General features: G+C 44.7%; 1 protein-coding gene across 1 annotated transcript; it reads right to left on the reverse strand.

Moving 5' to 3' along the window:
- Positions 1–8,739: 8,739 nt before the first annotated feature.
- LOC135376161 (uncharacterized) lies at positions 8,740–9,912 on the reverse strand. The gene has a single exon (XM_064608758.1). It carries the CDS (start codon positions 9,910–9,912, stop codon positions 8,740–8,742), a length of 1,173 nt encoding a protein of 390 aa, XP_064464828.1.
- Between the last annotated feature and the right edge of the window lie 5,365 nt (positions 9,913–15,277).

A 15,277-nucleotide genomic window follows, 5' to 3' on the forward strand; every position in this document is an offset into this window, starting at 1 on the left:
GTCACGGGAAGGTAGTGCCACACTCGTCCATTGTCGAATTGCTGAAGTATGAACTTCACAACAGACAACCTTCCTGGATGAGAGGAGACGTGTCAGCTACAATAAATGCCTATCTATCCCTTGACGCTCTTCGAGTTCGCAGCAGAAGAAAGCACTAATGGCCGCCTATTACGACCCAGAACATGCCGGCAGTTTTGGTGGAGTGCAGAGACTCGCTCAAGCCATCGGTGAAAAGAAGGGCAGAGTTGCTAAATATCTGGAGACAAGTGATGTTTACAGCTTACATAAGGAGTACAAGCGACCCAAGACCTTTCGGAAAATAATTGCACTCGGAAAGCAGGAAATGTTCCAAATCGACCTAAAGGACATGCAGTCTCTAAAAGGGCAAAATGATGGTTTTCGCTATTTGTTCTTCTGTATAGATGCTTTTTCCCGGCTCCTCGCTGTTGTACCCATTCGCAATAAAAAATCTCCTGAGATTCTTCGAGCACTTAAAGTTGCATTTAAGAGGATCGGTACTCCCCGGCTGATACATAGTGATCGAGGAACAGAGTTTACGAACAAGGTAGTGCGAGAGTTCTTGAAAAGAAAAGGCATAACGTTATATCATTCTATGTCTATTTATAAATGTGCGATAGTTGAGAGATGTCAGCGAAGTATTGTGTCTACACTTTACCGTATCTTTACCTATCAGGGTCATAAACGTTATGTGAAGATTCTACCTCAAGTAATCAAAGCGTACAACAATCGAGTGCACAGGACTCTCTCTGCGAGACCTGTGGATGTAACCAAAGAAAACGAGCACATTTTCCGAGAAAGACTTTATCCCACCCCAACTGAACCCCCAAAGAAGCCAGTTTACAATCTTGGTAATCTCGTTAGAATTGCCAAATATAGACACCAGTTAACAAAGAGATATTTACAGTCATTTACGAAAGAGATTTTTTCGGTGAGAGCAATCAAAATAGGTTATCCTAATACATACCTACTGCGTGAAGATATCATTGGTAGTTTTTACGAGAGTGAAATGGTAAGAGTGAGAGAAGTACCGAAAGTAGAAAAGATTATAAAAAGACGAGTTAGAAATGGAAAGCTCCAGTATTTAGTTAGATTCAGTGGAACTGCGGACAAGCAGTGGATAGCAGAAAATTACCTCGGTTGAAAAAAAAATGACCAGTACAGCATGGTCCGACGTTGAAACCCAGCCTGGCGATTCATGGTCCACAGACGACGAAACAGAGCAATCGGAAAAAGGAGAAGATGAATGCGGTAAATGGAATAGGAGGTCCCACATATTTCAACTCCATCTGCCATGTAATGAGAAACATACCTCTTGGAAGCAGCTATCAAATTGTGGGTTAACAACGGTCAAGAGGACGCCATTAGCGGAAGCTTTTCAAATTGTGACGAACATTGTGCTGTTTCGAGCTCTACCGAATAATCCTCCAAATCAAGTCATTTGGGAAACTGCATCATTCGTTTTACTACCCGAATGGTCACGGCAAATGAGTGAGCTATTTGACTATTCGACTCGTTTCGATGCCATGCAACTTGCTACAAAGAGTCTGTGTTTTATCGACACTGCCATAAAGCATGGATTCCATTCAACTGCCAAGTACATAACTTTATTTACTCTGGACCTTTTGAAAAATCGACTTGTTTGTGAATAAGAAAAATGTATCGTCAATAAGAAATAAATTCATCCTCAATACTAAGACCTTCTCACTTCATCATAAAAGAGCGAAATGGATAGGGTGTGTTTTCTATTTTGTCTTCTGTGTCACATATTCTTTCTCGTCATAGTAACTTTTGAGTTAACGAAGTCATCATCTTCACTTCGACAAGGTAACTGTAGCAAAGAAGTTGAGCTGGAAGAATACGTTTATGCCCATACGTGTCCTCCTAATGCATCACTGCTGGCGTTACGACTTTGGGACAAGACTGGTCTTCCAACACGCTATGGAGTTACTCTCACACGCAATGAAACACAACAGCTACAGATGTGCTTGAGATTGGTGAATGTCAGTCATAGCTTTTACGATCAGGAATGTGTAGAAGTATGTTGTTTGTGTGAGGATCGGGAGCTAAAAGTTCACCGCTGCCCACAAAATGTATACACACTCGGTCGAACACATGGCCAACATCATTCTGGATATGGAATTACGCTGTCGAAGAGGGCTGTTATATTGTTGTTAAAGTATCTCAATATTTAATCGGAGAATCACTAGTTTATTTTATTTCGTTTTTAAGTGAGTAGAAATATGTACATAATAATCAAGCACACTTTGAAGACATTACTATTTCGTTTCAACTTCTTTTTTGTTTTAGTTCTTAACATGTGTCGCTATCATTCCATGCTCGCCTCTCTTCAGAAAAGTGATGAAAAGCAGACGACAGTGGATCTCTTCCTTTGCGAAAGCAGATTTCGAAAGTGCTACCCACACTCTACTTGCAAAGGAAAAAAGAAAAAAAAAGGTTAACGAAGAGTTTGCGGACCGTGAGTAACGAGGATGTTGACTGCAACGATGTAACACGAAGACATGTGCATGGAGCGATCACGTGGAAGGAAAAGATGTAACACGATGTCGAATGCGCAAAAGTTGTCAAGCGGAACGAAGTGAGATTAGGCTAGCGATGAGTTTGCGGAAAGAGGTGATTAGTGTCTATGACGTCTACAAGGCACGCTGTTGTCACGTGGAAGTTGTCAATAAAAGTATGGGAAAGAAAACCTTGACATAAAGATGGCTGAAACATTCAACAGAACTCCTAGCACAGCGTAGAATCCAGAGAGGGGGGCAGTCATGTGGCCTGCCTGTCAAATCACCTTTTCACCGTCGCTGCGAGCCCCTCTCTGGTGAGACTGAGCTTCGCTCAATGTTCATAGCATCCGAGTTCATTGTAGCATTCACGGAAATGCAGTACGAACGGTTCATGATTGTCTCCGTCACTTCCCCATACCGTCTGGCTCACTGTAGAAACTTCAGCGGCTCGTCGGCATCATGTGTAGAGCGACTTTGCTCCTCATCGGAGCGAGACAGCCTTTCTAAGACTCTCTCATGCAACGGGAAAGTTGTCCTACAACTTCATCAGTCAAGACTTGAGTGCGATGACCTCCTTTTGTCGGAAAATCTCCGCAAAGAGACCAGTGATCTGACTAGGCAATGTTGATTTTGTGTTGGTGATATCCAAAGCGAACAGAAAGTCCAACACAAAATCAACATTGCCTCATCGTCGTCCTCACACGGTATGTGGATCGACTTAATTTAAATGTCGATTCGATGCCGTGTTAGGTTGGCTGTGTCATGTAACGTCAATAGAAGGAATATTTATCCCTACAGCGAGAAATGTGTGTAATTGTCTTACAATATGTCCGTTACTTACTTTGCATAACACAGTGAATTAGAGTATGAAAATCCAAATGTCAACGAAGCTCAACTGTTTTGTAAACTAGAGTAGCACTATGCCTTGCTCATTCTTTGAAATGACTATAGACTGTTATAATAAAAATAAGTCATGAAAAAGCGAATGAATGTGTTCTTTTTTTTATACTCGTTATTTTTTACTGTTTCGTTAGGGAAGGGGAAAAATTTACAATAATGTTTTCTCCCACATTTTGCTTGCTCTCTCATGCTTACAGTATCGAGGAGCGGCTCTCCTCGTGTTATTCTTAATTGCAAATGGAATATTCATCTCAGTCAGAGCAACCTGCAACTTTCGATCTAATTGCACTGAGTGAGCGAGTTTCATTCTAAACTTGCTCCTTGTGTTATTAAGAAATACATCACTCGAGCCGTTTGACAGTAAACTGACGTAGAAGTGCTTCGTATTTTTTTTTTAACGAAATCATCGTGAGGAGACTAATGGACTAATGGCGGGAATTTTTTAAATTCGTCATAGCTTCATCTGTTGAGGCAAAAGTGAATTCGCCATCTGTTTAAAATGTCAGAAAAGGCGGGCAAATTTAAAATATGCTGTAAGCTGTTCAACATGACACAAAAATCTGCAGGCGCGAAGGGGGCGCGAGTAGCGCCATCTGTTGAAGGGTGGTAAATTTGCTGGAAGTGCTGCCATCTCTAGATGAACGAACTCAACTCCCCATGACGCCACCTGGCGTAAAAGAAATCAAACGACCTCTCCACCCCACACGATTCTATTCTGATTAGCGACGCAAGTAAACATGTAGAGCCCGTGGCCCAGTGGCTTAAGATGCTCGTCTGACAACCTAAAGGACCCAAGTTCGATTCCTAGTGTGTTTCACCATGATGTCATTATTGTTACTTAATCTTATCATTGATATCATATCACTAAGATTAACTATGTGACGTCACTGATTAACTATCTTATCCACTGACCTCACTGATATGAGGGCGGAGCGGCTGCGGCCTGGAGTGACGTCATACGTCCCTGATGACGTCATTTCCTGTTTGACGTCATTTCCTGGCTGCAGAGTTAATCTATAGTACTACTAACGATCTTCAAAGATTTTCAAGGTATGCTCTTTCTGATACAGAAGTGCAAGCTCCGTTGACCTTCCCCCCTGAAAACCGAATTGCTCGGGAGCAATAAGGCCGAATTTTTTAAAGACGGGTGTGAATTATTCTTTCTAGGACCTTAGAAAAGATAGGAAGTACTGAAATGGGTCTGTAGTCTGGGACTTTGGTAGTCTGCATTAACTTCGGAAACACGCCTGTACTTAGTGATAAGTTACAAGTTAATGATAAAGGGTAAGCGAGATAAGCACTAGCATACTTAACAGGACGTGCCTGCATGTTATAGGCGCTTGTACTCTTTGAAAGTTTTAGTTGCATAAGTATAGACCGCATTCCGGAAGCATCTGTCGGGCAAAAAAATATAGTATTAATGATGATGATGATGATGATGATTGGGATTTTTTTGGCGCAGCGACAACGAAGGTCATAATGCGCCAAGCTTGGTGATGTAATGTAACTTAAGTTAAAACTGTAATGATGTACTTAAAACCACAAGGCAGCATAGATAAAATAACGGAATTAGAATAAGAACAAAGGGGATTAAAAATTTACAACTTGTCGAGAATACCTATGTCTCTAAAAAACTTAAAAACGTTCTCAAATTGAACAAGAGGTTCATCACCCAGTAAAAGAGCTGGGTGAAGAGGAATAAAGTTCTTATAGAAGTGTTGAAAGTACCGTTGGCGATGAGTGTTGTACAATGGCATTCTATGAGAATGTGTATGATGGAAAGTTGTGTGTCGCAGTTCATACAATGTGGTGGCTCCTCTCCCTGAAGTAGGAACCCATGTGTAATATGTGTGTGTCCTATCCTTAGCCGGCAGCGTGTTCTCTCTTGAAGCCGGTTTTCAAGAGGATAAATACACCTCCCAATTTTACCTTTTATGATTGATTGATTGATTGATTGATTACCTTTTACCTTTACCTTTACCTTTACCTTTTATGAGACGGAGTTTATTATTGTCTTGAGTTCCCCAAAATTGCTGCCACTTTGCCTTCATTTTGTATTTTAGCACGCGAACTAAATCCTCAAACGGCACATCAAAAGGAGTAACATCATCGGACTGCAGGATGGCAGCTGCAGCCCGGTCAGCACATTCATTTCCTGCAATGCCCACATGGCTGGGCACCCAGCAAATGGTTAACTTGTATCCTTTGCTAGTGATCAATGATGCTAAGTGTCTTGCACGTTGAATAAGGAAGTTTTTTGTTTTGTGGAAACTACATATCGCTTGCAAGGCACTAAGAGAGTCAGTGTAGATGACTGATGATGTGATATGGTTCTGCAAGATAAAGTTAAGCGCCAAAATAATAGCATAAACTTCAGCGCTGAATATCGACATCACTAGATTTAGACGATGTGCCCTTGTCGATGTCGTCGTTACCATTGCGCACGATACGCCTGTGCTTGTTTTTGATCCGTCTGTGTAAAGGTCCACATGATCACCAAAACTGTTCCTCAGTTGTTGAAATTCTTGTTGTAGCACAACTGAGGAAGTATCGGTTTTCCTGTACTTGGTTAATGAGCAGTTGGACTGTGTTGGTGCTGACCATGGAGGAAGATCTTTGCCAGATTCGGATACCAAGGAATTGTATTCATTGAAATCATAACATTGAACCTGGTGTGCAATACGCATGGACAAGGGACATGTAGCAGAGGGTCTGTTAAGAAACAGCTGTCTAAGACGTGTACTTTTGACACATGGAAGCGCCGCATTTTGAGGGTAACTTTTCGTCCTCAACGCATAACGGATAGCGAGATAAGTGCGTCGCCTCTCGAGGGACATGTCATCACATTCAACATATAGGCTTTGCACTGGTGAAGTCCGGAAGGCCCCGAGGACTAGTCGTAGCCCTTGGTGGTGTATGGGGTCCAGACGTTTCAATGTGGCCGGGCCAGGGCCGTGCCGATCCGTAGATGATGCTTCCATAGTCTAGCCTTGATCGGACAACAGAGATGAAAATACGGTGAAGAGTGTGTTGATCTGCTCCCCAAGATCTGTGTGAGAGGACTTTTAACAGAGCCAAAGATTTTGTACATTTCACTTTCACGCTACTTATAGTTTCCTATCAAAAATCAGGCCTAAGAATCAGGCCTAAGAATCAGGCACACACACAGTTTTGTCTGCTGAAAACTTGAAGCCGTTCTCAGTGGACCATTTACTCAGTTTGTTAATGGCAAGTTGCAACTGTCTTTCGCATGTGGCTAAGTTCGAGGATGAACATGAAATCTGTAAATCGTCGACATAGAGTGAGTATGTGATAGTCGCGGGTATAGCTTTGGCAACAGAGTTCATTTTGAGAAGAAACAGGGTGACACTCAGCACACATCCCTGCGGAACGCCATTCTCTTGTACAAACAGGCGGGAAAGGGTTGTACCAAGTCGCACCCTAAACATTCTTCCACTGAGGAAGTCTGAAATGCACTGGAAGAGGCGGCCGCGTATTCCACACGATTTGAGATCAAGCAATATACCGTATCGCCACGTTGTGTCATATGCCTTTTCTAGGTCAAAAAAGATTGATACACAGAGTTGTCTTTTAACGAAGGCTTCTCGAATAGTGGTTTCCAGGCGAACAAGATGATCAGTGGTAGAACAGCCAGCCCGGAATCCACACTGGTATCTGTCAAGCAGGTTGTGCTGTTCTAGGTAATAAACAAGGCGGCTGTTGACCATTCGTTCGAATGTCTTTCCTAAGCAACTCGTGAGTGCTACAGGCCTGTAGCTTGTTGGGTTTGAAGCTTCTTTCCCTGGCTTCAAAAGCGGTATGATTGTTGCAGTCTTCCAATTGGAAGGAAGGTGCCCATCTTGCCAAATTAAATTGAAGAAATATAGTAGTGCTTCTTGGGAAGTTTTAGACAAATGCTGGAGCATGGAATATGTTATACGATCTGGTCCAGGTGATGTTTGCTTTGTTATTGACAGAGCTTTCAAGAGTTCAATCATTGTGAAAGGCATGTCGTAGAGGCACCTGTCACCTCCACTCCATTTTTATGAAGTCTCTACTGTAATGTGACGAACTGGAGACGTTTTGGAAGTGCTCGCCAAGGACATCGGCCTGTTCACTCATGTTTTTGCAAGGTACTCCATTAACATGTAAGAGTGGTATTGTGAATCCTGTGTAATCGCCCTTAATTTTTCTAACTCTGTCCCAAACCACTTTAGAAGAAGTGTTGCTGTTCAAAGATGACAAGAAGCTCTTCCACGATGCACATTTAGCTTCTTTTCTTGTCCACTTGGCTTTCGCTCGAGCTCTCTTAAATTGGATCAGGTTGTCTGGAGTCGGGTACCTAGGAAAGATACCCCACGCTCGATTTTGATCTTTCCGCGTTTTCCCGCATTCATCTGTCCACCAAGGTTTAGGACGCTTGGGGAGACGGCCAGATGTCTGCGGGATAGATCGCTCAGCAGCATTTATAATTATCCCGGTGACAAAACGGTTTGCATCTTCAACAGACCTACCAGCTAAGAATGATGCCACAAGACTGGCTTCCTTTTGGAACAAGTTCCAGTCAGCCTTGGACAGTTTCCATCGTGGTGGTCGTGTAAGAAAAGTGTTTGTGGAACCACGAATTGTCAGGACTACGGGGAAGTGGTCACTCCCACGAGGGTTCTGTTCAACGGTCCAGTCAATACAATTATAAATGGAAGGACTACTAAGAGATATGTCTAAGGATGAAAAACTTTGTGTTGAGGAGTTTATATATGTATGTAATCCTGTGTTTAGTAGACAGACTGGTCGTGAAAGGAATAACCTTTCTACCATTTTTCCCCGGCTATCTACCTTTGAACTGCCCCACAAGGGATTGTGGGCATTCAGGTCACCTAGAATTAGGTATGGTCACAGAGCTGTTCCAAATCTCTCTGTTCTATTACCACTGAAGGGGGCAGGTACAGTGAACATATCGTAATGACCCTGTCCAGGCATACCTGGACAGCTACTGCTTCCAAATGTGTCACGAGTGGGATCTGTTTTGCAGGTGTGGATAGTGGAAGGACCACAGCCACACCTCCAGATGTACGTGTGGTGTTAATACGATCCTTTCTGAAAACATTGTGTCTGCGAAATGGGTTTACACTTTGTTCATTCAGATATGTCTCTTGTAAGCAAAAACAGACTGCATTGTATTTTTCAAAAAGGTCGCGAATGTCATTTATATTTGAAAAGAGGCCTCGACAATTCCACTGAAGGATTACCTGTCCCATAAAGAAAGTAGTGATAAATAGCAACAAAGAGAGACTGTACATTATGTGGGAGGTGTAACCCTTGGGGGCTTATGTTTCCGTAGGGACGTACTACCCCTGCCTCGGCCTCCTTTTTTCGTTCTCTGTTCCTTCCATGGGGAAGGATTGGGGGGAAGGCTTGACGATGATTTCTGCGACATGCAGTCATCATCGTCAACATCCATCGTGTGTGTGGCAGCCTGGGATGAGCCCCCTGTGAGCCCGTCCCAAACTGACAGCTCGCCATCAACCTCCGTAGAGGTTGTGGCCGCTACTTCCCGGCTGCCCACCTGAGCAGCTGGTGCCAGCGGAAGCAAGCTCTCCGCAGGCTTTTCTTGTGTGGGGGGAGTGTGGGGTGGAGACCCAGAAGTCTGCGTCTCCACAGATTTCCGCAGTGGTGCCACTCCCCGGCGCACCACTTCGGAGAACGTGCCTTTTCTGGCAAATTCTACCTGTGTCTTTGCTTCTCTGTATGAGATATTCTGTGTTACTTTAATTTTGAGTATTTCTTTCTCTTCCTGCCAACGGGGGCAGGACCTGGAGTAGACTGGGTGGTTCCCTTTACAGCTTGCACAGCGGACTTCGTTTGCACAGGACTCTGCAGAGTGGTCATTGCCAGCACATTTTGGACAGATCGCGTGTCCTCGACAGACCTGCGAACCATGTCCAAAACGCTGGCACTTGAAACAGCGTCGCGGATTCGGGATATACGGACGTACATGGCAGTTAAGATAGCCTGCTTTGATGGTCTGAGGAAGCCTGTGCAATTGAAAGGAAAGGACAATGTGCCTCGTCGGGATGTCTTTACCATCCTGACGCATCACAATTCTCCTCGCCGTCACAACGCCTTGGTCTTTAAGCCCTTCCTCGATCTCAGTGTCTGAGCAGTCAAGGAGTTGAGACTCTGGGATGACGCCCTTCACGATGTTAAGTGTTCGGTGTGTGGTCACAGTGACTGATATATCGGCAATTTTGTCAAGTGAAAGGAGAGCGGAGCTTTGTTGCCTTGTGGTTACTTCAATTTGGAGATCTCCTGTGGTCAGCTTTCGAGCATTATAAGACTTCCCTATTGTCCTTTCTAAGTCTCTTGCAATAGTGAATGGGGATACCTTAGCCATGGGTTTGGTCCCATCTTCCGAGTGGACTATGAGGAACTTCGCAAACCAAGGTTCAGGAGTCAAGTCGAGGATTTGCATAGCTGGTGCATCGGTGCAGCGCCTCTTTTGGCGCTGATCATGTTTTTTTATACGAGATGAATCCATAAAAGAGAAGACTGATTCAGTGCAGGAGGTGTGTCGCCCACCATCGAGCCCAACGAGGGAACGTGTCCCACACGCTAACACTTGCCTCTGCACTATACCCAAGTGCAGCTTCTGGAGAGTGAAAGACTGCCCAAGGTTGACCCTTGCCGCCAAAGAAGGTGAAAAGAGGAAAAGGAGAGAAAGAAGGAGACCAAGGAAGAGAAAGTGATGAAAAGGGAGATGGCGACTAGCTGAATAATCCTGGCCGGGTCTTCCAGGACCACCCGACTATGGGAAGCAGGGGCCAAAGCGGTGTGTTGCTTTCCCGGAGGGGCCCTAAACAACCTCCGGGTCCACTCAACCGCCAGGATCCCCCTTTCCCCAGACACGGGAAAGCCACGCACAGCTATACGTGGGGGTCTCCCTCCTGCAGCGACCCAACCGTTGGTGCAAGAGGGGGCTACTGCGGCTGCTGCCGGGCGATGGGGGCGCCAAGTTCCCGACGCCGGGTTATATATAGTATTAATCCTATAATATATTTTATATATATTATATAGTATTATAGTTATATTAAAAGTGATGTTTTGTGAAGAGCATATTCCTCCAGCGTACACTCCAATATTTACAAAGTGTTTGTTTAAGACGTCAGCAAGCTTATCAGCAGGAATAAGATTATACGATTATTAATTTCATTGGAGTTTCCTGTGCTGCCTAGTATAGACTTCAGGCCTTTCCATGCCACCTCAGAGTTTTTGCACTGTAAATCGTCAAATAGTTTCTGGTAATAATTTTGTTTTGCCTGCCTTAGTTCATTATTTACAGAGTTTCGAAACTCACTTAGTTAAATTCTTGGTTTTTAAGAAATCAGTGTATAGTGCATACTTCTTCCGGATAAGTGATGACATTTAAATGAAGGAACAGGTATGATAGCGCAGCATCATTGAACAAAGAGCTTTTTACGTCATTTGGAAGGTGTGCATTTTGCATGTCTAGGTGATAGGCGTAACATTTTAAGCAACATTGTCGTGAACATGGCTGATGCGAAATGGTTTATCTGACTCATTTTGTTCATGAACACTGTTCCCTGCTTGTGCCAAACGAACTTAAAGTGAAGTTGTCTGCCGAGCATTCTAGCTTTGTAGAAAGTATCCCTATTTGTCGTCGTTAGGTTTTCATTTACGTACACATTCTCACAGTTGATTTTCCTTCCTCGAAGTGTCCCTCTATTCGCGAGCCATTGTTCACAAATACTTCGATTTGTAAAACGAACTAGGATAGTTGGTATTCTGTCAGGTTTAGAAGGCAGTCTATGTATTGCTTCGATGACACTGATGTCTGGTTTTGGTACCTCAAGGGCGGCAGCAAAGTCGGAGAGTTTGTCCAGCAGATTTTCTTTCTCAGTATAACAAATACCGTGTATCTCCAGGTTGTTCCTTCCGTTATACTGCTCTAAGCGGTTTAATTCCTGCTTGATAGCATTCACAGCATCCGTGTGAACAGATGGAATGCGAACCTTTAAAACTCCTTTATTTAATATGTAAGCTGTTTCCCGAAGAGAAATTTCGCCAAATTGACTCTGAAGCGGTGGCGAACATTCAATTATCGGTTTCATACCTACGTTCCCGGATGCGATAGTCCCTTTAACATATGTAACACTTTGCAGGGAACAGTGAACTCAACCCTAAATAGACGTTTAAGAAGTATACGAATGGGAACAATGCTTGTTAGTGAAGTACATTGCAATTATTATCGCATGAAGTATCGTTACATAAGGTGCACTTGCCGCTGCTATTTTTCGCGAATCATGACTCGTGCTAAGTGCTAATTTGCCACTCGACTAGCATGTCACAAGAACAGCATAATACAGTATAATCGACGCTTTTGTGCAGTCTTGGAAGCACAATAGCCGTTAATTCTGTAGCAGTTACGATCTTATGTTTTCAATCAAATTACTCCCAATAAAAGTGGTTTACTTCTTTGCCCAACGCGGCAAGGCAAACGATTTCAACGCGTCCAATAAAAACACGAGTGATGCACACACACACTATATAGAGGAAATACAAGCGGGCATTAAAAGCGATGCACAAACGATTAATTCATTCATGCATTAACTGGGTGCAAATGCTGAAACTATAGGTTGTACCATTGAGGGAGTACAGATGCCAGTGCGATGACCCAGTTGTACACTGTAGTGTGAACCCCGCTCTGGAGCGACTCTTCCTTGCAAAGCCCTCTGTTGTACCCTCGTTTCCACTTCGCGTGCAGGCGGCGAGTTCCCGTCTGGGATTCAGTCCCTTTGGCGTTCCCCTGCAGCAGGCAGTCCTCGATACTGCGCCTTGGCAGAGACATCTCATACAATCCAATTTTAAAATGACACAGTTTGACAAACAATCCCCTGCACACACTGTCATTCTCCAGGAATTCCTGGAGATTCACCGTAACTTCGGGAACCACCATGCAATCTACACTGATGGGACCAAAGTAAGCAATGGTGTGGCGGCCGTTGCCCTTGAAGGTGATTCTATATGACGGCACGCCTGAACACGAACGCCACAGTTTTCACCGCAGAGCTTTACGCGATTCTCCTGGCTCTGCGGCACATTCAACAAAACGACCTTCAAAATTCAGTAATTTATTCCGATTCGCTAAGCTCTGTGCTTGCGCTGCTTTCATTCTATGACAGCAAGAATCACCTCGTCAAGCGAGTACGAGCGCTTGCGACCCAACTTTGTTCCCGAGGCTTTTCAATCTGGGATCTCGGGTAATGAACGAGCCGACCGTGAGGCTCGGCGAGCGTTGGCACAAGAGGAGTCAGCTCTAGGGCTACCCTACCAAGACATCCTGCCAGTGTTAAAGAGAGCTGTCTACACACAGTGGCAGCAGGAGTGGGACATGGAAGAAAATAACAACCTACACCTCACACAGCCACACGTCCCCCCCCCCCCCCCGCATTGGACTGAACACATCAACAGATCATCCGAAGTTCTTTACGCGAGATTGAGGATTGGGCACACATGGCTCACACATCAGGCTACTCAGAGGTCAGGATCCGCCAGCTTGTGCGCACTGCGGTGACAGCTTGACTGTCTTGCACGTACTGGCATCCTGCCCTCACTTCGAACACCAACGCCAACAGTATTTCGCCGCATTCTACGGATACCATGTCCCACTCCACCCAGCCCTTCTACTGGGTGACACCCCTCTTGTGCCGTTTGATAATGTCATCCAATTTTTGACCATGTGTGGATTACATAGTCAGATGTAGATGTTAAGTATTGCTCCGCTTTTATCTAATATCACCGAACTCCTCATGTAAATATCACCTGGATCGCGCACATTTGTAGATACTCACTTGTTATCGTCCGCCAAGCACGTTAGCCTGTTCACCCTCCTCTCTTTCTTATCCTGGTCCATCTCATCGCTCATACCTGTAGATAGCTTTTAACTACCACATACTCTCACATCATCTCTCCCATAAGCATCTCTTACACACTCACCGTAGTTTTGGCGCTCTATGGCCTTAGTTGCCTTTGTGCCATTATACTCATAATCTCTCTCTCTCCCCCCTTGATAAAAGTCAGTCAAAGGCGCAGTCAATAGGTGCCAAGAGGCAAGCCACCGCTTCGTTTTATTCTGTGCTATGTATAAATAAACCCGCAATCCATAGCGTTCCTGTTTTAATAGACAGCTGTCTCAAATCAAACTCAAGACTGCTGTCTATCTTCCCACTGATCAAGCTGAAGAGCCCGCCGCGCCTGCGAGATCACATGGTATGTGCTGTTCGCGCCTCTTTTCCTGGCAGCGCAGGCTAGGTAACGTAAGAGGCTCGGGTGTCACGCGGCTTGAGTACAAATACGTGCTCGGCGACGAGAAAAAGTAATGTAAAACAGTTTATTATCCAGGCAAGCAGGCTGCATTTCCAAAACATTTTACTTTGAAAATGGCTACACACCTGAATATTGAGCTGATTGTTGTAGTTCAACGAGAACCCGCAATGTCCACCGTGCGCTCCCTCGAGCAAGTCGGACCCCCAGGCCACAACGTAATCGAAGGACAATGAACGATTGAAAAATATTGGGATATCTCGGGCGTGTGCGAGACTATTATGCGTAGCCGTCACTTTCTTCGTGATGTCGGTCTGTATCAAAATGTGATGTTCACTTATATGCCCCCGAAATATTTTTACAATGGCGCGGAACAGAGGAAGCCTTTCTTGGGCATGACACTGCCGGTTGCCCAATGCTTCCAACGCCGACTGCAGTAGTCGACGGGCTTCACCGTTCACAAGAACCTAAAATGTTCTGCACGGCCCCCATTTCATTATGGACGTCTAGCGTTATGATAACAAAACAAAGCAAAGATAACCGCAACTCGTTTCAAATAGAATATGGGACGTACAACATAGAGCTTTATGCTACATGCTTCGGCAATGCCTTTTCATATCCTTTCGTAAACTAAGTATGTACATTTCTACGTGTCTTGACGACGACAGGCCTCTCAAGGGGACCACGATCGACTAATGTAATGTGATCACATATACATCTTATCACTCCTTCCGACTGCAATGGTGCAGTTGTGGGCCTTGATGGCGGACAACATGCCTACATCACCATCACCGCTGTGTGTATGAGTGTGTGTGTGCATGTCTGTGTGCATGTGACCGCCTTCAAACACAAAATCGCGAATTGACAACAACAATGTACATACACACATTCGCAAGAGCAGTCATCACTGAACCCTATTGAATTTATTTGAATGGGGCGTAAAAAGAGGGTGAAATGAAATCCGTCACTCGACAAATTCTACTATTCCCATGACGGGCCCCCTCCCGCATCCACAATAGAAAAAGGAAAAAATCACTGGACGACTACGATAGCCGGCAATCCGAAATTTGAGCGCAGCTGTTGTGGTTGAGTTATACACCACTGTTTTTATTTTCCACACAGAGGACTTTCTTCGTAATCGACTTTCTTCCACCTATCCTAGTTCTTGATGGTCATGACGATCATGAGAGAGAGAAAGAGATATTATGGGTTTAAGCGATCATGAGCGTGCTGTGTTTTCTGCGTATATAGGCAGAAGCCGCAGACCGAGCGTGGCTCATTCGACTGCTCTCGTCGCACCCTCCTCCTTCACTTTCCTCCTCTCTCCCACTTCGCTTTCGCCGTGCCCTCCTTCTTCGCTTTCCTCCTCGCGCCCTCATCACTCTTACAGTACGCTCCCCCACAGCTTTCCTCCTCACGCTCTCCCGTACTCTCATTCTTCGCTTCGCCCGCTCTGCCGGTTACAACGACGACGCTAAGGAACGAGCGCCTAAGAG

This window comes from Ornithodoros turicata, unplaced genomic scaffold (assembly GCF_037126465.1).
Source record: "Ornithodoros turicata isolate Travis unplaced genomic scaffold, ASM3712646v1 ctg00001048.1, whole genome shotgun sequence".
Taxonomy (NCBI): domain Eukaryota; kingdom Metazoa; phylum Arthropoda; class Arachnida; order Ixodida; family Argasidae; genus Ornithodoros; species Ornithodoros turicata.